Genomic DNA, 21,359 nt, shown 5'->3' on the forward strand with positions numbered 1-21,359 from the left:
TTTGTTTGTTTGTTTTTTACAGGATAAGAATGAGGTATAGTAGAAAGACAAAAAAAAGTGTTTGGTAAGGACACATCTGTTCAAAGCTTAAGCTATAATGAATAAAGGTGATAGATAAGAGCAGTCCAAATCATTGTAAAGCTAGATAACTCTGGGAGCAATGGCCAGTATAAAGTAATTTGTAAAATCTTGGCTTTGTGGATTGCTTTATGTATCCCCTTGTTTCTTATCAACAAAATGAGCTAGTTTTCATCCCATCCCTAAATGGGCTTCTCTGAATCTCGGGCCCTTTGCTCCTCTTTCTGCTCCCAGGGACTATGCAGACAAGTCCAGTTCTTCATTCTCACAACAGCCCTTATGTACTGAGGATGAGCCTGACTCAGACCATTTCCTCAACTCCTCCCATCCAACCTCCCTCCAATTTAGGCTAAATGTTGGCCCAAATAAGACCTTTGTAGGTCATTCAACAGAATTTTATACGGCCAGTATAGAAATGTAGTCACCCTCTGTGGTAGAGTAGAAAATGTGTTAAACTGGGTCTAAGTTCTCTACTTAATCCCTGTGTGACCATAATAACACTTGACCAATTCCTTGAGCATCATATTCTTAGTTTAGTAAATTATGAAACACTATATGTATTTTTTCAGCATCCTTTTAAAATGAGAAAGGGCACATCACCTGAGTTCTACTCATGGCAACTTGGTGGACCTGGACTTTGGGTCCAGACTCAGACACTGTGTAAACTTGGATAAGACACTTAACTTCTGATTGCCTCGGTTTCCTCGTCTATAAAATGAGATTAATAATACCTCCCAGAATTGTTGTAAGGATCAAATGTGAAATGTGTGAAGCATTTAGTACAGTGCCTGACACTATATAAATGCTAGCTATTACTATTATTATTCATTTGATTCTTCTAATCTGCTGAGTCACCTACTAGCAAGTGATTTAATATCTCAGTATCCCCAGGCAAGGCTAAATGCTTATAAAAGTTATGAGGAAACTGCATTAGTAGAAGGGAGTTTGCAAGCTGGGATTCCCCATACCAATTGAAATCAGAAGTTTGGACCAAAACCAACAGCACCCAAAGGAAAAAATGAAAATGAAAAAAACACTACTGTGAACTGGAAAATCAGATAACCAAGCCTTTTAGGTATAGTGTATAGTAGTTATTATTTCTATTCTTATGACTGATGATAATAACATGACTAATATCATTATTGATAATAATAATCATCATAGCTAATATTTACCTATTGCCTTAAGGTTTGCAAAGCCAAATGCTCCATTTATGTTGTCTTCATTTAATCACGTAATTTCTGGATGCCTTCTTTTCATGCTGTTTGGGTTACTGATCTCTGCAGTGTTTCAACTGAAAGAAGTTCTTAGATTAGTGGCCTGTAGTTAGTACAGCCATACTATCATTTGTAGAGAGGACTGTCCTGTGTTCTATGCCAAAAGGGAGATCTAGCATTTGTGGTAGGTTTCATGGAGGGTCCAGACCCCTAGAGTATGAAACTATTCAAGTCCCTCACTTTGGGTGATATTATTCAGACAGAATTCTGCCTTGCATTTGTAACTTCCAAGACTGGAACTGTGTGTTTGTCTCTCTCTCTCTCTCTCTCTCTCTCTCTCTCTCTCTCTCTCTCTCTCTCTCTCCCCCCTTCACTCTGCTCTCAAGACATGAATTAATAGATAGTACTGATTAGTTGAAAAATAGGATAAAGAGAACTCCAAATTCTGTTTGAGCAAGTAATAGTAAATACACCAGAGTTAATGAGCAGCTTCTTTCAATGAGACCATAAAATGCATGAGTGACCTTAATTTGTATGTTTGCCCAAGATAATGACTTGTTCAAAGGGGTTACTTTTGTTAATGGTAGCATGGAAAGGTACAATCAAACCATGGGACAGCCAGTTGTGTGAAATTAGTGTAATAATTAATTACAGCTCCACCATAGTAATTAAGTAATCAGTCACCTTGCCAGTAAAAGTTCAGAGACATTTAGGTGGTTCATTCAAGTTTGTGGCTGAAAATACTGAAATGGGGACTCTAAAGTGGGAGGTGGTATGGCTCAATGAACTAAATCACAGGCTGGAACTTCAGCCAAATGGAATTCCAGCACTGGTTCAGCCACTAATCAGTTGGATGGCTCGAGTAAGGTACTCATCTGTTGTTTTTTTCAGTCGTATCCAACTCTTTGTGACCCCATTTAGGGTTTTCTTGGCAAAATTACTGGATTGGTTTGCCATTTCATTCTCCAGCTCATTTTACAGTTGATGAAACTGAGAAAAACAGGGTTAAGTGACTTACCAATGGTCACACAGCTAGGAAGTGTCTGGTGCCAGATTTGAATTCAGGAAGTTGAGTCTTCCTGACTCCAGACCTGGCCCTCTATCCATCTAGCTGCCCAAATAAAGTACTAAGCCTCCATAACTTAAAACTTAGATTGTTAAGGAGCATCCTGTCTCTGAGGAATAAATGTGAGGAAGAAGCTAATTTCAGGAGGGAGGAGGAGACAGACAGACAGATAGGGGGGGAGAGAGAGAGAGATATGGATATTGGATGGATGGATAGATGGATGGATGGATGGATGGATGGATAGACATAGATAGAAGATAAATAGATATAAATATAGATAATATAGTTGATAAGCAAATAGATATGTGAATATTGATAGGTGAGAGAGAGATAATATGTGTTGCAAAAAAACTAAGTAAATTGAATCAATAAGCTTATGAAAAAATAAACAATCAGTGAGTTTAAGATATTCCAAAGAAATACTAAATAATATTTGGCATTGTTTAACTTTCACTCAGAGGAAAGGTGATGCTTGTACTGGATTCTTTCTCTTGCCTCTACTCACTGAGCCAGTATTCTAGGTCAAGGCCTCCATCACCTCTCACCTGAATTATTACAACAGCATCATATTTGATCCCAGGGCCTCAAATCTCACCCAATCCAATCCATTCTCCACATAGCCACCAAATCAGTTGCCTAAAATGCAGGTCTTGCCACATTTCACCTCTACTAAATAAACTCTAGAAGCTCCTTATTACCTCTGGATTCCAATATTAACTCTTCTGCTTGGCATATAAATCTCTTTATAGCCTCATCCCTTCCTGTGTTTCCATCCTTCTTACATATTTTCCCCTCTACATTCTATGGTGGTCAGATATGTCTGTTTCCTATTCCTCATTTCCTATTTCTTCCTCTGCATTAATTGTTCCTCGTGCCATAAGGAAATACTCCCTTCTCACTCATCTATGGCCTTTAAACTATTTAAACTATTGTGTCACTAACACATAAGGCAGAACACTGAACTGGGAATCAAAAGATTAAACATATCATCCATTCTCTGCCTCTTCCTGAATATGTTAATTCTCTTAACATCTTTGAGCCTCAGTTTCCTTATTTGTAAGATAGGGATAAATCCTACTCTTCTTATCTTCCTCATAGGATCAAATATGCTAATATATATAAAAATCACTTAAAATATTTGATTAAATTCTAAGCACTATTATTATTTCATTTTTCTCTATATTACTAATTGTCAGTCAAGCAAGAAGCATTTAAATAAACATATTTATTACTCTCTACCTTTAACTGTTCTAAGCTGGAGCATTTTCCTTAACCTCTGACATTCCTCATCTGAGATATAATAATGAGTGTAATGAAGATGAGGAGTTGCGTTAATGTTAGCCAACCATCAGTTGACTCTTAATTCATTCAAGTGGCTAACACATGGACACAGGGGGTACATTCATATTAGTTTCCCTCTCTCCTCTAGAATAATAAATACAGTAGAAAAATGTGAACTTGCCTGCTGCATGAAAGCATTCTTTAGTTCTTAACATCATTATTTGTTGCTTTCCTTGGAAAATAAGTTGAATTGGTCAGAAACATAAATCTGCCATCCACCTACCTGGTGCCCTATCCTGTTGGGCAAAAAATGGAGCTTAAGTTTCTAAACATTCCAGAACTAGCCCATGGAGATAGCCAGCAGTCTCTTCTGTAACTACTACAACATCAGATCGCCAGTGACTAGCCTACCTAAAGTTATGGCAACAGAGGAGGGCCACTGGAAGGGAGAGGAAGAGAGCATCTATTTCTGATGATATCTAGAAAACCATTTCTGGTTTCACACTCCCCTAGTCCCAGTTAATGAGGTCAGCAAATACCTTAGGCTCCACCCTGGTTTGGTGTATGAGTCCATCCCTAAAGAATTCACATCATGGGAGAAAATCCATCCAGACATGCCCACTTCTCTTCTGGATTTGGGAACTAAGGCTACATAGAAATTCTGCCTCCCTGCCCACGGGCTCTCCACTACCTTCTCTTCTTCTAGCACCCCTGATGTGACAGAGAGCCAAGCTACCTCCCTGGGCCAAATGTTGGAACTTCAGCAGCTATTCAACCAGTGAGACAAATAGAATGCCATTGGCACAAGTGATTTACTTACAATATCTTGCTTCTCTTTTTAGAGTCACTCACAATATAAGTTTCTATGACTGACTTGCCCAAACCCTGGGAAATGAGCCTCCTGAGGGCGTCACATTCTTGACACATTGTATGCCGAGATAAAGGTGTCAATTTTTTTTTTTGCTGCAATGCACTCTTATAAAAATATTTTAGCTAATTCACATTTGTTTTTCTGCCAGTTAAAGGGACATTCCTTCTGCTGATGAGAAAGGGAAGGAGAGAGAGAGGAAGAGACAATTTTCATCAAATTGATGATGCATATGGAGAAATGGGCCAGTTGTGGCCAAGAAATCTTTAGGAATATGGCAGTCATTGACTATTTCTATACTCATCTTGCTTAAGAGAAATTGCCTTAGAGAGCTACACATAATCTGATTGTCCTCATGAAAGAATGTGTCCTGTCATTCACAGAACAAAGGTCTTGATCTGGGTTACTAGCCATGCAACTTTGAACAATTTGCTTAAACTCTCAACCTCAGTTTCCTCCTCTGGTATATAATAGTGAATATGGTAAGGTTGAGAGGTTAAAGCAAACTCCCCAAGGTTACCCAGCTTGTGATGAAAATACTTTTGACCCTTGCCCTGAAACCTTAGCTTTTCTTAGATGCTTCTAAAATCAGTGAGTAGATCTGTCCACAGAAAGAACCATCTGAGAGCTCGGTTTTCATCTTCTCTGTTCTCTAAATATCTATCAAAATTCAGGGCTGAATAAGTAGGCTCCATGTGGTGCCACATTCTAAGTCACGTGTTGTTCAGTCATTTTTCAGTCATGTCCAACTCTTCATGACCCCATTTATGGTTTTCTTGGCAAAGATATTGGAATGGTTTGCCATTTCCTTCTCCAATACAATTTTACAGATGAAGAAACTGAGGTAAACAAGGTTAAGTGACTTGCCTTGGGTTACACAGTTGGTAAGTATCAGAAGCCAAATCTGAACTCAGAGAAATGAGTGTTCCTGACTGCAGACTTGGCATTCTATATACTGTGCCACTTAGCTGCCTCTTTTGATCACTTCAGAGGATACAGTGAATAAAAAGTTGGAATTGGAGTCAAGAAGACCCTGAGCTCAAAACCTGTCTTAGATGCTTATTAGTTGTGTGACCCTGGGTGAGTCACTTAACCTCTGAAGAGGTTTATTGATAAAGAAAAGGATAAAATCAGACATAGTGTACAAAGGTTCAAGTAATCAGAAGAGTGTATAGGAATTCTACCTAGAGTAGAGTAATCTAAGGAATTCCCAAGTTTATTGAATCTACTAGCAAACTAAGCGCCTTATCTTGTCACTAGTCTGCCCTTTGCTTCCAGGGGAACAGCTTTCCCAGGATTACAGAACTAGTTCTTAGATCTCCTTCTTCCCTCCTGGTTAGAACTCAGAATGGCCTGGTCCACCTGTGAATGCTCCAAGTTGCCCTCTAGGCCCTCTCTTCTTCCCTTTCTGGTGTCCTGAGAACTCATTGGTCCATTTAGGAACTTCACTCCTCCTAAATCTGAGACAATCATGAATCATCATCACCCTTGCCTGGTGCAGCAGAAGTCTCCACTCCCAAGTATCCTTAGAACATTAGCTAACCAAGCCATTGTGCTTTCACCTCAGCCAAGAAGACTGAGAGGAAAATTATGAGAAACATACCCATTTGGCTGCATAGAATTCACTAAGAAGAATTTACTAAGAACCCTAGTTCCTCATTATTTCATATTTTAGGAGATGCAAAGGTTTCAAAAACTATATGAAAGAGATTCTGGATTTTTCACAAACTGAGCGATTATCACGAATATACTCTATTTCTCTCCTTATTTTTCATAAGAGTCAAGCAACTGCTTACTTGAGATACTGTTCTATCTGACAGCCCTGTGATATGCTGAAAAACTACTCCTTTTAAACAAGATATTTAAGGAAGTTTGGAAATTTAAGTCAAGAAACCTTGGTTCATATTCCAGCTCAATCATGTTGTGTCACTGTTCATGCAATTTCATTTTTCTGGTTCCTCATCTGTAAAATGGGTATAGTAATAATATCTCTTCTATCTATACTACCTTGTAGGACTTTATTTTCACAGGATCAAGTGAGATAATGTATACAAAGCACCATAGAAGCCTTCCAATGCTATATATAAATATAAGTTATCATGTTTACTATTGAGATATACTAGTTAACAATATTCTCAGTCTCCTTTTTGGAGACCTTCCTCATTGGGCTTTCACTAAATGTTTATGCCGCTGAAGCCACAGACAGATGAATCACTTGTTGGCAAATGGAATTAAACTTTAGCCAACATGCCATTGGCAGCATCCTTGTTGGGAAGTCATTTCCTGCTGCCACTTGGGTACTTTTGGCAGTGGATTTTTTTTAAATTGAGTACATATTGGGTATTCACCACTGAACTGGCAGAAATCTGAATGTGTAAAGCTAGGAAATTTTAACCTATTTAACAAAAAAAAAACTATCATAAGGTATAGAATATAGGACGGGGTTATTATCCAGCTAAGCATAGATTTTAATATATGGGATGATTTGGGTCATGGTGTTCCTTTTTCCCTAAAATCAAGATCATTCCTGTTGACCTTGACATTATTGACAGTAAATCATGACCACTTGCATTGTTTGCCAATTATCATCCAAACATTGATTAGTGAGATTTGTTGCAAGATCAAATGATCTCACTTAAAATAAATTGTGTTGGCAGAGCATGTGCAGTTGCAGTTGGGAAAAGAATATGAGGTTTTTATTTGGTTGATTTTACTCAAGAAAGTCTTCATTCCAGATTGTGCCTATCACTAGCATCTAACCTGCTAGTACCCTATATCTAGAGCTGGAAAGGGCTGCCCTCCTTATGTTATTGTTGAGGAAACCGAGGTGTAAGGACAGAAATGATTTGCTTCAGGTAACATGAGTAGTGTGAGAGGGAGAGCTTGAATGTAGGTTCTCTAACTCCATAGCATGACCCAACTAAACCCTGCTGCCTTTTCCATTAATTCCTAAGAAAAGTAATATTCTCTACACCATATTGCTTAATTCCAGCTCGGATTTTATATCATTTGTTGTTGTTGTTCAGTTGTTTCAGTTTTGTCCAACTCTCTGCATTCTCATTTGGGATTTTCCTGGCAAAGATAATTGGAGTAGCTTGCCATTTGTTTCTCCAGCTCATTTTACAATGAGGAAATGGAGGCAAAGAGGTTTAAGTGACTTGCCCAGGATCACACAGCTAGTAAGTGTCTGAAGCTGGATTTGAACTCAGGTTTTCCTGACTCCAGATCCTATATTCTATCCAGTACACTACCTTGTTGCTCAATTTTATAATCTACCTCAAAGTATCTCAACATGGAGTCAAATAAATTCACATTAATTTTAAAATGCAGGCTAGAGTTACATTTTAAGAGTAGAAAAAAATGTTACAAAGTAAAGCAGTAGGTAAACAGCTCTAGAAAAATTGGGATGACTCAGTTTCCTTGGCATATATCTTAAATATTTGTTTTTAAATTAAATTATTTTATATTTATTTTTATAATATATATTAAAAATATAAATAAGTTATATTTATAATTTTAAAAAAATTAAAAATTAGTTCATATTTGCTTTCATGTTATATCTTCTCTATGACACTATGAGCACTTTGGGAACAGGGACCATTTCTTGGCTTTCTTTATATCCCCATTGCTTAGCAAAGTCCATGCTGCATAGTTGGTGCTAGATAAAAACTTAACTTGGGACTTCTCTGTTACAAAAGTGGACTGTATTGTGGAAAAATACTGAGAAACAAGTGATGGGCAGGGAAATCAATAAAATGACAGCTATATAACTTGACAATCAATAGGACAGGGAAGCCTGAATGCAAGTCTTGCCTTATATACTTACTAGCTCTGTGATGAAGTGATTTCCTCATCTGTTTTATTTTTTTAAGTTTTTATTATTTACAGCTAGGTAGCTTAGTGGATGGAGAGCCAGATTTGGTGTTAGAAGGACCTGGTTCCAAATGTGGCCTCAGACACTTCTTGTGTGACCCTGGGCAAGTCACTTAATTCTAATTGCCTAGCCCTTGACGTACTGCTACCTTAGAAATGATACTAAGTTAGAAGGTAAGGAGAGAAAGAGAAAGAGAGATATTAATGATAATAGATCAAATGAGAAAATATAGGTAAAGTACTTTTACCTTGCAAACCTTAAGAAGCTATGTGATGGGGCAGTTAGGTGACTCAGTGGATTGAGAACCAGGTAATCGGTTCAAATCTGGTCTCAGATACTTCTTAGCTGCGTGACCCTGGGCAAGTCACTTAACACCCATTGCCTGACCATTAACAAATTTTTGCCTTGGAAGCAATACTTAGATTCTATGATGGAAAGGCTTTGTTTTTGTTTTTTTTTTAAAGCTATATAAATACTAACTATGCATTATTTAGAAGAGTAGTTCAAATAATAGATGTTGTAGAAAGTTCAGTGAAGGGGAATTATTTCTACACTAGTCATGCAATATGGCTCCAGTCATTGTTTTTACAGGAAACCATGTCATCTGATCTAGCATCCTCAAGTATAAGCAAATAACTTTTTTTTCTTTTACAAAACCTGTGGTTTCGTTGGTCCCCAAAAGGAAAGTCTGTCCCCTGGAGCAGAGCAGTACCTTCTTTGTAACTTATAATTTTAGAGAATTGCCTGGGAGCACAAGAAGAACTTCAGACCATCTAGGGAAGGCTTTGCCAAAGAGAATGGGACTTGCATTGGGTCAGATATGAATACTAATAATAAATTAACATATCGGTTTCTTTTGTTGTAGCCAGAGGAATGGTGGGATCGTGGTATAGTGAATAAAGAATTGGCCAAGCATTCAGGAAAACCTAGATCTGTGGGCCATTTCTGACCCCCAGGCAACTGTCTATAATTATGACTTGCAGCGTAGGGGCTGTTCTGCTTTGGGAGAAAGGCTTTTGTTATTGGGAGTTCCCTATACCAGTGAAATCAAAGGTCTAGTAAAAAAATTAATAAAGGCTCAGAAAAGAAATGAATATTTGATTTTAGAATGATGGCTCTATGACATGGCTTCGAGCAAAAAACAACTCTACACATTACCCAGCTGTGTTGCAACACTAGTGTAGAAATTATCTAAATATAAAAGATGGTATGGAAGAGTGCTGGTACTTGCTCTCTACTAGGTAAACCTATGCAGCTAAGCTTGGGATTGTTCATGGACGTGAACTTAATAATACAACTTTTTTCCTTTTTCTTTCTTTTTCTTCAAAAAAGTAAATTTTAAAGATTGAGAAAAAAATTTTACATCCCCTTGAAGGAAAAAATGTGTGCTAGAAACTAAGGAATAAGATATGGGTTTGAACTTTGGCGTCCTCTGGTTTTTGCTCCCAAATCTAGTTCTTTCTACTAGAGAAAAAATAACCTCACACTTTCAACTGAAGGCCAAAGGTTGGGTCCTTAAATGGCAGTCACCCTGAGCACAGAGACCCTCAGTGGTATGGTTGTAATACTACCTTTAGTCTTTTCTTCTTACTTTATTCTTTACTTTTCCTTTTAGCTCGTAAACAAGAGATCATCAAAGTCACTGAACAGCTTATTGAAGCAATCAACAATGGAGACTTTGAAGCTTACACGTAAGTTTTCATAGCATTTTTCCTTCATTTGTTCCATTCCTAATTTTGAATATTTAACTATGAGATATGTCAGGAAAGTGCTTGTTTATCTTTCCGCAAAGAACAAGGGGAAATAAATGTTGATTCGGATATGTTTCATCATTGTTGTTAGAAGTAGACAATTCTTCTCAAGCATAAATCAAGCATCCAGAGTCCAATGCTTTCCACTGAATTTCCTTAACTAAAGGAATCATTTTTAGAAGATAATGGATTTTATTGATATATGTAACTCTTAATGGACAAACTCCCTCAACCAGTCTGGTTCCATAACTGTTTGGCAATTTAAAGTTTTGAAAAGTTGGGACATAGAAAGGTGAACTAACTTCCTCAGAATCCCAAAGCCTAAATGAATCAAAGGTGGAATTCATACCTAGGACTTTATGATGCCAAAGTGGTCTTTCTCTTTGCTCTGCCACATATGTAATGAGACTTAAGAACATGTATTTGAAAGACTAAAGAAGGAAGAGCAAAAAAGCAAATAAAAAGAGGAGAGGGAAAGGAAAGAAGAGAAGAAAAGTGAAGAGAAGGAAAGATTGGGAAAGGGGTAGAGTCCAAGAGGAAAAGAGAGGAAGAGAGGAATGAAATCCAAACTTGTAGTCTTCCTATTATAACTCAATTGTCCCTTTGCAGAGGATTTGTTGGGCTTTGCAGGGCTAGACATTTTTAATTTATAAGATAATTATCCTACATGGACCATAAGTGAAAAATTAAAGAAACAAAACTACTGACCAATTATTTATTTCAGGCCCTAAGAGCAAATAAATATGGATTTTCTAAGCCAAAAACACTCACATAGGGCCACTTTTCAAGAAATCAAAGTTTTTTCCCTAGTGACTTCTATGAAAGCTTATGAATAGAATTCAAGGTCTTGGTGTCGTTCCTAAGAGTACCACTGCGACGAGGGTGGTATTTATCCTAATGGATGCATCATGAATATTTGGGGGTATTTTAAAATACATTAACTTCTTTATGGAATATTTAAATTCATCTTGGAAACTAGGATATTTAGCTAAACACACAAATCTCCCAAAGGAATTTTATTAGGTTTTAACCTCCCAATGCCCCAAGCAGCGCTTTAAAACTAGAAAAATAGGAAGGCTGACAAATTGTTTGTGCCAGCTTTTTATCATCATTTTTATTTTAAATTATCCTTGAGTGTTTTTATGACAATTTTTAACATTTTAGCATTTTAATAATAATTCAGCATTCCCTTCTGAATTAGAAGGGAAAAGAAAAAGAAACATTTTTAAATGAATCCACACAACCAAATTGATGCTATCATTCAGTTACAGACTCTGGAACTGAAAAAAAAAAAAAAAAAAAAAAAAAAAAAAACACCGTTTGTGATCAAATTAGGCAATCTAGATATTTAATGTATTATCTGTGTAATTTACCGTTGAATTTACCTCATTTCTCCTTTTCCTTTGGTCTTGGAGCCTGGCTGCCTGGCCTGATTTTAAACCTTCAATTCAGAGCAGATTTTTTTTTAAACCCTTACCTTCCATCTTAGAAGCAGTACTGTGCATTGGTTCCAAGGCAGGAGAGCTGTAAAGGCTAGGCAACGGGGGTTAAGTGACTTGCCTAAGGTCACCCAGCTAGGAAGTGTCTGAGGCCAGATTTGAGCCCAAGACCTCCCATCACTGGGCCTGGCTCTCAATCCACTGAACTACCCAGTTGTCCCCCGAAGCTGATTTTTATAAAGACATTTTGTTTAAGACTTTTATTTCACATGGTGCTGTGGTTGTGTATCTTTTAAATCTCAATCAGCTTTGTGCTTCCAAGACGTGCTCTCTACTTAAGTACACCGGATACATCTTATGACAGGGTCACGTATCTACAGCTTAGTGGAATCCAATAAAGTTACAATAAGTGCATGAGTGCATGAAATGTCATGAATTAACAAGAATATTATATACATTTATGCAAAGACAATACATAATTTTGTGCCAATAATGATTTGTGGTGGACGTTTAAAAATCCTTTTCAAAAACACACAAATGTACATAGGATACAAACTGGTAGATTCTCAAACAAATGTTTTTTTCATGGTGGTGAAGACAGTTCCATTAAGGACTAACAGCTCCGAGAAGAATGCTTTCCTAGTGCAGCATAGAATTAAATGTTCGATAGTTCACTGATGGGGATAACTAGAAGCTATTATTTCTAGGAGAAATAATAGTTCCTAGCAATATAAATTCACTTGTTACCATAGAAACACTGTTCTTTCTGGGTCTTACCATTTTGTTCCTCTTAAAGGCATTCTATACATTTGCCTTTGAGCTTAAAAATACTCACCCACCAGGCGGTCTAGGGAAAAGTAGAAGGGACACCTGTATAAGGCTCGAACAAAATACAAAGAATAACCACTGTCAGTTCTCTATTGAAAAATATCCTGAAAATTGAGTGTCAAGCCCCTATGCTATGAGCGGTGCTGTGTATAGACCATTTCCAGAGATTACATTTTGTCCAAAAGAGGAAGTATTGCCTTCCAGGGGAAAGAGAACAAAGAGGAAGGTAGAGGGAGTCTAGAGCCCCCTTGATTAAATTAGCGAATGGTCTTCAATTCCTTCAAGTCATTCTCACTCCATTATCCTTATGGACTCCCTCCAGAGGATCATTCTGTGGTACTTGTCATTAATAATGGTAAATCCCAGATTAATCAAAATTAAATGGGTGCATTTGAAAGTCTCCTTAGAAATGTGCATCCATAACAATAATTCCATAGACTTTGCCATTTTCTGGAAGTCACTTGTTTCCCGAAGTATCAGGGGCTATGATAGAGCAAACTAATTCACAGCAAGGGTCTTTGGTGGGCATTATGGAAGTACTTTGGGGAATGAACTGATTGAGGAATGATTATAAGTGAAACAACCAGACTAATAGTAAGTACTTTGGGAAATATTTTTATTTTCTTCCTACAGAAAAATATGTGACCCAGGTCTCACTGCTTTTGAACCTGAAGCTCTGGGTAATTTAGTGGAAGGAATGGACTTTCATCGATTCTACTTTGAAAATGGTATATTTCTTCCTTTTTAAAAAAAAATTACTTACTTTTTTCTAGATTCCCTTTGGCTTCTTCCCAAATGGAATCATCTTTCTGATTATATCTGAAGCAGGAATGTTTTCCTCTAGGTCACATTTATGTGTTGTGGGAATGTATCTTTATTGGGATAGGAAATTAACCATAGTGGCATAATTTCTCACCATAAAATAGTTATGTTTCTACAATAAATGCAAAATTATGAAATCTAGACATAGATTTAACTTCGAAATTACCAGTATTCTTCCATGACATGAAATCTAATGAACACATATATAAATGTTCATTTTTTTCAGTTCTTTTTGAGCAGTCTAATGTCTGTTGGCCTAGGAAATATATTTTCTCACAATCTTCAAAATAGGAAAGAAACCTTGGAAAACATGTTGAGTGCTTATATTTTTAATATAGGATGGATGGAAATAATACTATAGAATTTCCACCATTTTGGAAGAATTGTACAAAGGAAATAGTAGAAGAGATAAGATGCAAACCATGACGTACATAATACCAGTTATATGCAGTGTCGATGGGCAGTAATCTCAGAGGAAAAGCACTGGAGTTGGGGGTAAGGGTGGTCATCCCAGAGGGGGTAACTTATCTATTGAATAGAAGAACCTACCTCTAAGAAATATTTTGGTAGCCTGAAATAAGGGGATGAATTTAATAAAATAAAATTTAATAGAAAATTTTACACGAGTTAGAAATAATCTCACAGTACAATAGAGAGGGGGAAGTGTAGTTAGACAAAAATGGATGGGCAGCTAGGTGACTCACTGGATAGAGAGCCAGGCATAGGAACAAGAAGTCCTGGGTTCAAATTTGACTTCAGACACTTCCTAGATGTGTGACCCTGGGCAAGTCACCTAACCCCAATTACCTAGCCCTTACCACTCTTCAGCCTTGGAAGCAATATTTAGTATTAATTCTAACACAGATGTAAGGGTTTTTTGTTTTGTTTTTTTAATTGTTGTGAAAAGGGCATTTTAGTGGACTCCAAATTCAGTGTGGGTTAGTGGTGTGACCTAGAAGGCTGAAAAAAAAAAAGCAATGCAATTTTGGGCTGCATTAAGGGAACCTTGGTGTCTACAAGGAAGATGATTATTATTCAACTAGACTCTGCACTGATCAGACCCTATTCCAGAGTATTTGGTTCAGATCTAGGGGGGCATATTTTAGCAAACACATTGGCAAACTGAAATGTGTCCAGAAGATGGCCACTAGCATATTGGGGAGATTCAAAATCATAATCCAACCATGGAAAGCACTGGGCATGCCGTGAGTCACGCAGATAATTAATAGGCATCACAAGAGGCTGCGTGAAGTGCTCTGGCTGCTCAGTTGTCAGAGAACCACAATAGGGTGTTTAGAGCTGTTATGTACCTGCCTCATCTTTGAATGTGCCTGACCGATAAATAAAAAGTAAAGAAGGAAGAGAGCTTTCTGGGAGACAACAGCTTATCCTGCCCCCTGCTCGAGCATGTTCCGCATTTACAACATGGGCTGGGGACCCTCACTGGAATCTTAGCAGCCACTTTGCTTTCTACAATGTGTTTTATCACTTCCTTTTTCTCTAAAGTCCTTATTACAGGAAAAAAAAATTAGCTAAAAGCATCTCTCCATCTTTTGTTTATCTCGTAGGAAGACAAAAAAGACAGCTATGGCTTAGTGATTAAGAGCACGGAGGCGGGGGGTGGGGGGGGTGGTCGGGCGGGGGGAGTCAGGAAGACCTGAGTTCAAATCCAGCCTCAGACACTTGCTAGCTGTGTGACCTTGGGCAAATCACTTAACCTCTGATTGCCTGTCAAAAGGATCAAAAAGGATAAAGCTGGATCTACTGGAGAAAGGAATGGCAAACTATGCTGGTATTTCTGCCAAAAAAAAAAAAAAACACACACACACACATGCAAAAAATAATACTAATAAAATTAAAAATTAAAAAAAAACATGCATAGCTATGGTCTAGAAAGTCACAAAGAGTCAGATATAACTGAGTGGCTGGACAACAACAAATGAGGACCAAAAGTTAAATTTATTTTTCCTCTTGAAATTTCATAATATGAGAAGAAATCAAAGATACATGTGTTAAAGTAGAAGTTCATAAAAGTGATCTCTCCAAGAGAGATTGACAGCTTACTTTACAAATTCAGGGGTTAATTTATGGAATCCCAAAAAGATCTTCCCATAGTTGCGATATCGTCATGTTGATTCCATGGAGTGACCGCAGCCGAGGTGACCCCCCCATTACTGATCTTTGTTGTGGGCTTTTCCTTTTGTTCCCTTCTAGCTTTGTCCAAAAGCAATAAACCGATCCACACCATCATCCTGAACCCCCACGTCCACCTGGTAGGCGACGATGCAGCCTGCATAGCATACATCCGGCTCACGCAGTACATGGATGGCAGCGGAATGCCAAAGACTATGCAGTCGGAAGAGACCCGGGTCTGGCACCGCCGCGACGGGAAGTGGCAAAACGTTCATTTTCACCGCTCGGGTTCACCAACAGTACCCATCAAGTAAATATTTCCAGGCCGTCAACTTCTCTGATAATATGCCCATGGTCAGCTCTCTATAATCTTCCATTGTTTATAGCATGGCATGTATTATATAATGCTGGTGGCGGGTTTTTTTTGTTTTTGTTTTTTATATAATGCCTGGAAACATAAAGGATCTCACAGCCCCCTGCAAAACTCTCTCTGACCAAGTCATTAATGGACTGAAACTTGGTCCAGAAACACTGAATTACAGTAGCCTAGGACCTCTCGGACCTTGACACTGTCCCAGCAGACTGAAAGCACAAAATAATTAGCCAAGTTATTCCCCTCCTCTGCTCTCATAGCTGGCATAGAAATTTGGAGTGTGGAAGGAAGGGCCAGAGAGGAGTCTCTTTAATGACCACACTGGAAACAAAGAGGTCAGTTTGTAGCCCAGCACAAATGGAACTCCTGGAGTAAGGTGGGAGCTGGGACTTTACTGCCAGCTAATTAAAATTGGGGGGGGGGGGGAAGTCCTGGAAATCAAGCTTTAATGTGACCAATTATAGGAAAGTGAGGTTTTTCCATGTTCAGCTCTCTGTACACTACTTCTCCAAATTCCAGGTTTAATCAATATCTGGAGGAGGGTGGAGAGAAAGAGAGACAGAGACAGAGAAACAAAGAAAGGGAGAGAGAAAAGGAGAAATGGAGGGAAGAAGGGCAGGAAGGGAAGGAGGGAGGGAAGGAAGGTAAGAAGGAAGAGAGAGAGAGAGAGAGAGAGAGAGAGAGAGAGAGAGAAAAGGAAGGGAGGAAGGAAGCAAGCAAGCAAGGAACAAAGGAACAGTAGATTTGGAATCAGAGAACTGAGGTTCAACTACATATTCTGCCAGTTACAATTCATACATCCTTCACAGATCCCTTTTTTTCCTCTGTGAAATGGTGAAAACCATTCAGACCAGAGTATCTCAAAGATCTATTAACCTGTACATGTATCCAGTACTATAATATATGCCATGGGTATTTAGGAGGCATAGGGGCAAAGTTTTCTGCTCTCAGGGGTTTGGCACACACCAAAAGATAATTAAGTAAAATGAGGCAAGAAATTACCAAAGAAGTGAAAGTCCTCAGAGAAAGTTTCTTGGGACTTGAACTGGACCTTGAAGGATGGATACAGTCTGAAAATAGAGAGTGGGTGGAACAAGGGATAAGTGAAGCGTTTTAGCCTTGAGAAGTAACATCATGATTCAAGGTTTTAATGGCTGTAATGTAATGTCAAGTTGGCAGAAACCTGGCCTGGCAAGCCCAGAGCAGAGGCGGAAATGAGATTGGATGATTACTGTGGGGCCACATTTTGGAAGGCCTTGAAAAGCAGATAGAGGAACTCAGGCTTGGTGTATTGGACAGTCGGAACAAGGGCAAGCTGTGTCCACAATGTATTAGTCTCTGAGTAGAGAGGAGGTGGCAGACGGACTATTCCCAGTCGCCCATCCCTTGTTATCCTACGTAGAATCCCAGAGAGCATCTCTCAATATACCTTACTGCCAAACTGCAATCGTCTCCCGGAGAGCCTTCCTGCAGATAAAAGATTTATCAATCATCAGTGAGTCTGAGAGGCCTGCCAGAGTTAAAAAAAGTAGACATTCCCTACTGTCCAAGGGGTGAAAGTAAACTTTACATAAGAGAATATTTTTGAAAGGTTCCATTTAATGCCATATGACATAAGACAGGCCCCTAAAAGGGTGATCTTGTATTTAAGATGGGAGGGAAAATGTCTCAGGAAGCACCTCTTTGGAATGAGCTGCTGAGGCCCGGTGGTTCTGTTCCCCTGGGTCCAAGGACTTATCTGCTCCTGATACAGTGTGATCGGAGCCGACGACTGCCAGCTACACTCTGACTAAGTTGTTGTCGTGCAGAGATGACTGGATCTGGAGTCAGGAGACCAGTGTTTGACTCAGCCCTGTGTGTGAGCTTGGGCAAATAATTCCTCTCGGTCTGCTTGCTTTCTCATCCATAAAATGGGATCGGACCCGGTGACCTCGAATGTCCCCTACGACTCTATGTGTTATTCTCCAGTGAAAATATTTTATCCTTCATTGTTTCCAAAGAAGGACATACATGGTCTTTCAGAAATACCACAACACATGGCAATTCTCCCTGAGTTCTTAGAAGGAGTGTCTGGCACTCCTTGTAGAGACATTTACTCTAATGGTAATGAGACAGTAAGAAGGAACTTTCCTCCAAGTTAACCTTGGATCACAGTCATTTTAGAGCTACCCGTAATGGCGCAATTGAAATTTCTGTTCTGGGTCATAATTAGACAATTCTCAATTATCTGTGTTAGTAAAGGGACACAGTGGTGAGACTAATAGTAAGCAACAGACCATCCAAAAAAATATAGATTAGGTGTCAAAATATATTAATTTTATTTCTTAATATTCTGCTAATCAACCTAATCATCATTATGTATTTTGATTCCTTCTTACCATGAACTATGCTAGGCACCAGGAATTATGAAAACAAACAAATAAAATGGAAATTCTCTGACCTCAGGGAGCTGCCATTCTATATCCTCTTTCATTCATTTCACTTCCTCATTTTCCATTGCTTTGCCTAATTTTTAAAAATAGCTTCTTTACCTGAGTTCATCATTCAAAGGGGAAGCCTAGTGAGGATAGGCATAAGCCAGGCTGAGATTAAAAATGCTTTGTGGTTGTACATAGACAGGGTGATCCAGGAGGAAAGTAGAGAGTTTCTAATCTTAAATTCTTGCTGGTGCTATTAATTTCTGTTAGACTGATTTGCTTTTGAAATGTAGACTTGCCATATTTTCACAGGGTGTTCTGTTGCTGGGTCCATCACTGTCCCATGCCTTATTGAAATGACCTTTTTAGGGGAAAAAATGGCCCTGATGCAGCATGAGAAGGAAGCCCTCGTATGACTTTGTTTTCCCCACCTTGAGAATATTATTTTGGTATTTCATGTCAAATTGCTTCCTCAGTAATCAGAGAAAGGTATTTGCCCAAGACTTTCTTGGAGGAATTGCAGGTAGACCTTGGCCATGGCATCTGTTACACATATGTGAGATGTCCCCCTACAATAGTCACTTATTTGAGTGAGGAAATGCCTTCCTTCTCTAAAAAAAGAGAAAACAAACTACTTCGCCTGGTGTACAGTGACTGAGAACTCCAGTTTCCATCAGCTTCATAGCTCAGTTCCTTCTGAGTGGAATGATAGATTATCACACCTGATTTCTTCATGTAATATCCTCTCTATTCAAATTGTCAATTTTCCTTGGCTTGAGGTCCATAGACTCTTGCCTCCCCCCCCCCCCAAACTGTACTTCCAGTCCGTTATCTCCTATAGTCAAAGTTAAATGCCCTAGTCTCCTCTGTGGCACAGTAAGTGACAGGATTTTGATAAGCAAAAATATAATTTGTTTTTCCCCCCTTTCTCCTTTCAGCTAAAACTCAACAGTGCCACTTCTGCATTCTCTGTTTTCAAGGCACCTGGATGGTAACCACCCGGGCGGGCCTGTCCTCTTCTTCATGCATGTTTCCAAATGCATGAAGCTGTGATGGTCCTTCCTGTAACAATGCATTTGTAATGCATCATTTTGTCATAGAGTCCATCTTTCTGTTTTGTTTGCACCCTATCAGAGGGGATGTTTTGGGTAAATTAAAACTAGTGTCAGCAAACAAGGGGTTGTGGGGGTACGGGGAAGGGGGAGAGAGATAAAATACCACAACCATCCACACAAACCAAGCATTGAGCAAGCATCATTTTTCTGTTCATGCCAAGTTTTAACAGCCTTCAGAGCTATTGTTCTCTAAATGATAGTTTATTTTTAAAAAATCATCAAAAACAAAGTCTACGCTATATCTGTTTCAGTTTGTTAAAAAAAAAGAAATCAAAGGCAAAAAAAATTCTTTATTTTTCTTTGTGGTTATAGTTGAAATGATTGGTATTTTTGTTGGTGGCTTTGTTACTGTAGAGCAACTGGATTGTGACAGCTATGTGGATGAAATCAGTGATGAATGTGGAAACAAAAATGTGCTGGCTGGGTATCAGCCCAAGCCATCTTAGTGTTCGATCAAGCTGTGTAAACTGGAAAAACTCACATCACTCACTGGCTTGATCTCCCTAGGATATGCTCCCCCCCTTCTGGCGAATCAGCTGTGTCTGTTGCTTCTTCCTCAAGTCTTGACTCTCCAATCTCTTCTCCTTTGGGCTAAGTATTTATAGTTAGTGAGAAAAGGGCTAAAGGCAACCCAAGGAGAAGGAATAATAGGGACTTAGGGGGAAAAGGTAAAGCAGAGAGCTTTGGAGCACTTTCAGGGTGTACAGAATTTTATTCAAGAGAATCCTAGATTTTTTAAAAAACTGTTGATTATACTCTAGATTGGGCTAAGGTATTCTAAATCTTGTAGGGGAAAAAAAGAAAAGATGTGTAGACTTTTAAAGAGCTGAAAATGAAAAGATATCCATCCTATTTGAGTGGCTTAATTTCTTACTCTTCTGGATAATCATGGCAGTCATATCAGGACCTCTAAGAGTTTAGCACAATCACTATGTGTGCACATGGGCTCCCTTTGCACCCCCCTAGGAGTGAATGGCAGGGACTCCGCCTACTCCAGCATCACTAGTTATTTTTCTATAAAATAAGCAGGGAAATCTTTTCCGTGTTGATAGACATCTTATAGCCTGTTCTTTGCAATTTGACCTCCTCCATCTTCTCTCCTCCATTGTAGTTTCTGAAAACAGTATTTCAACCTAAAAAAAAAAAAAAGGGAAATGCCTCAATTTTCAGGGGGGGTTGAAAGTGGATTGGGGAGGGAGCCAGAGTATTGCTCCTTGTGTTTCCTTCTTTGTCCCCTTCCTGCAAAGCTTTCCCCCTTTCCTGTGATGCTATATAGTGCATGCTATGTCCATTGTTGTCTTTTTTTTTTTAGCAATTCACAAGCCTCTGAAATCTGTTTTAAACCTGAAAAGGAAGACTTCCTAATTTGTATCATTTCCCCTTTCTGTGTTGGTTACTAATCCAAACAATCATCCTTTACGCCCTTAGATGTTGTACCTAGTGGATGTGTGGTAGCTGGATTGAAGCTTTTCTGATCATTATTACATGATTTTAAATGATATATATTTAAAATACATATATACAGTAAATGTATTGAGCCATGTTAATCTGCCAATGAGATCTGTGAAAAAAGTAATGGCCTCTTTTGTTTCCTCCATTTTAAATTTCTATCACATTTTTTTGTGAAGCGGCTGTAAATTAGCATCAGTGTATTTTTAAACATGTGTAGAGTGGTGGGTTTATTTGTTGTTGTTTTTTTAACCCTTAAACATAGCATGTGGTGTTGAAATGTTACTGTAGCTGAAGTCTATCTTCCACACCCACGTGTGAAGAAATTGTAATTCGTTCTCTCCACCACAATCAAATTATATCGGTATCTCCTGTTATTTTGAAACACTGCAGTTTACCATGGGACACTGTATATATTTCTTGCCATAATGGTAAATGACTGATTGATATATTTAAGAATTAATAAATTTGTGATTTCTGCTGACAATGTGCCTGTCCATCTTTATTTCTTAGTAAAGAGTTATGGCGTGGTTGGGGGAAGACTATTCCAGGATGGTGTTACCAATGCCTTGTGTTTTAACAACAACAACAATAATGAAATATGTTTTGAATCCCAAGGGTAATTTAATATATTGTGAAGATGGGATT

General features: G+C 38.5%; 1 protein-coding gene across 1 annotated transcript in view; it reads left to right on the plus strand.

Moving 5' to 3' along the window:
* Positions 1-20,877, plus strand: part of LOC123252280 (calcium/calmodulin-dependent protein kinase type II subunit delta) — a 366,372-nt gene extending 345,495 nt beyond the window's left edge. The window contains exons 11-14 of the mRNA XM_044681659.1: positions 10,000-10,075; positions 13,036-13,130; positions 15,439-15,667; positions 19,086-20,877. Coding sequence (XP_044537594.1) covers positions 10,000-10,075; positions 13,036-13,130; positions 15,439-15,667; positions 19,086-19,089 — 404 coding nt within the window. The 3' untranslated portion in view covers positions 19,090-20,877. The remainder of the gene's footprint in view (positions 1-9,999; positions 10,076-13,035; positions 13,131-15,438; positions 15,668-19,085) is intronic.
* Positions 20,878-21,359: the final 482 nt, after the last annotated feature.

The sequence above is a fragment of the Gracilinanus agilis genome, chromosome 6 (genome assembly GCF_016433145.1).
Source record: "Gracilinanus agilis isolate LMUSP501 chromosome 6, AgileGrace, whole genome shotgun sequence".
Classification (NCBI taxonomy): domain Eukaryota; kingdom Metazoa; phylum Chordata; class Mammalia; order Didelphimorphia; family Didelphidae; genus Gracilinanus; species Gracilinanus agilis.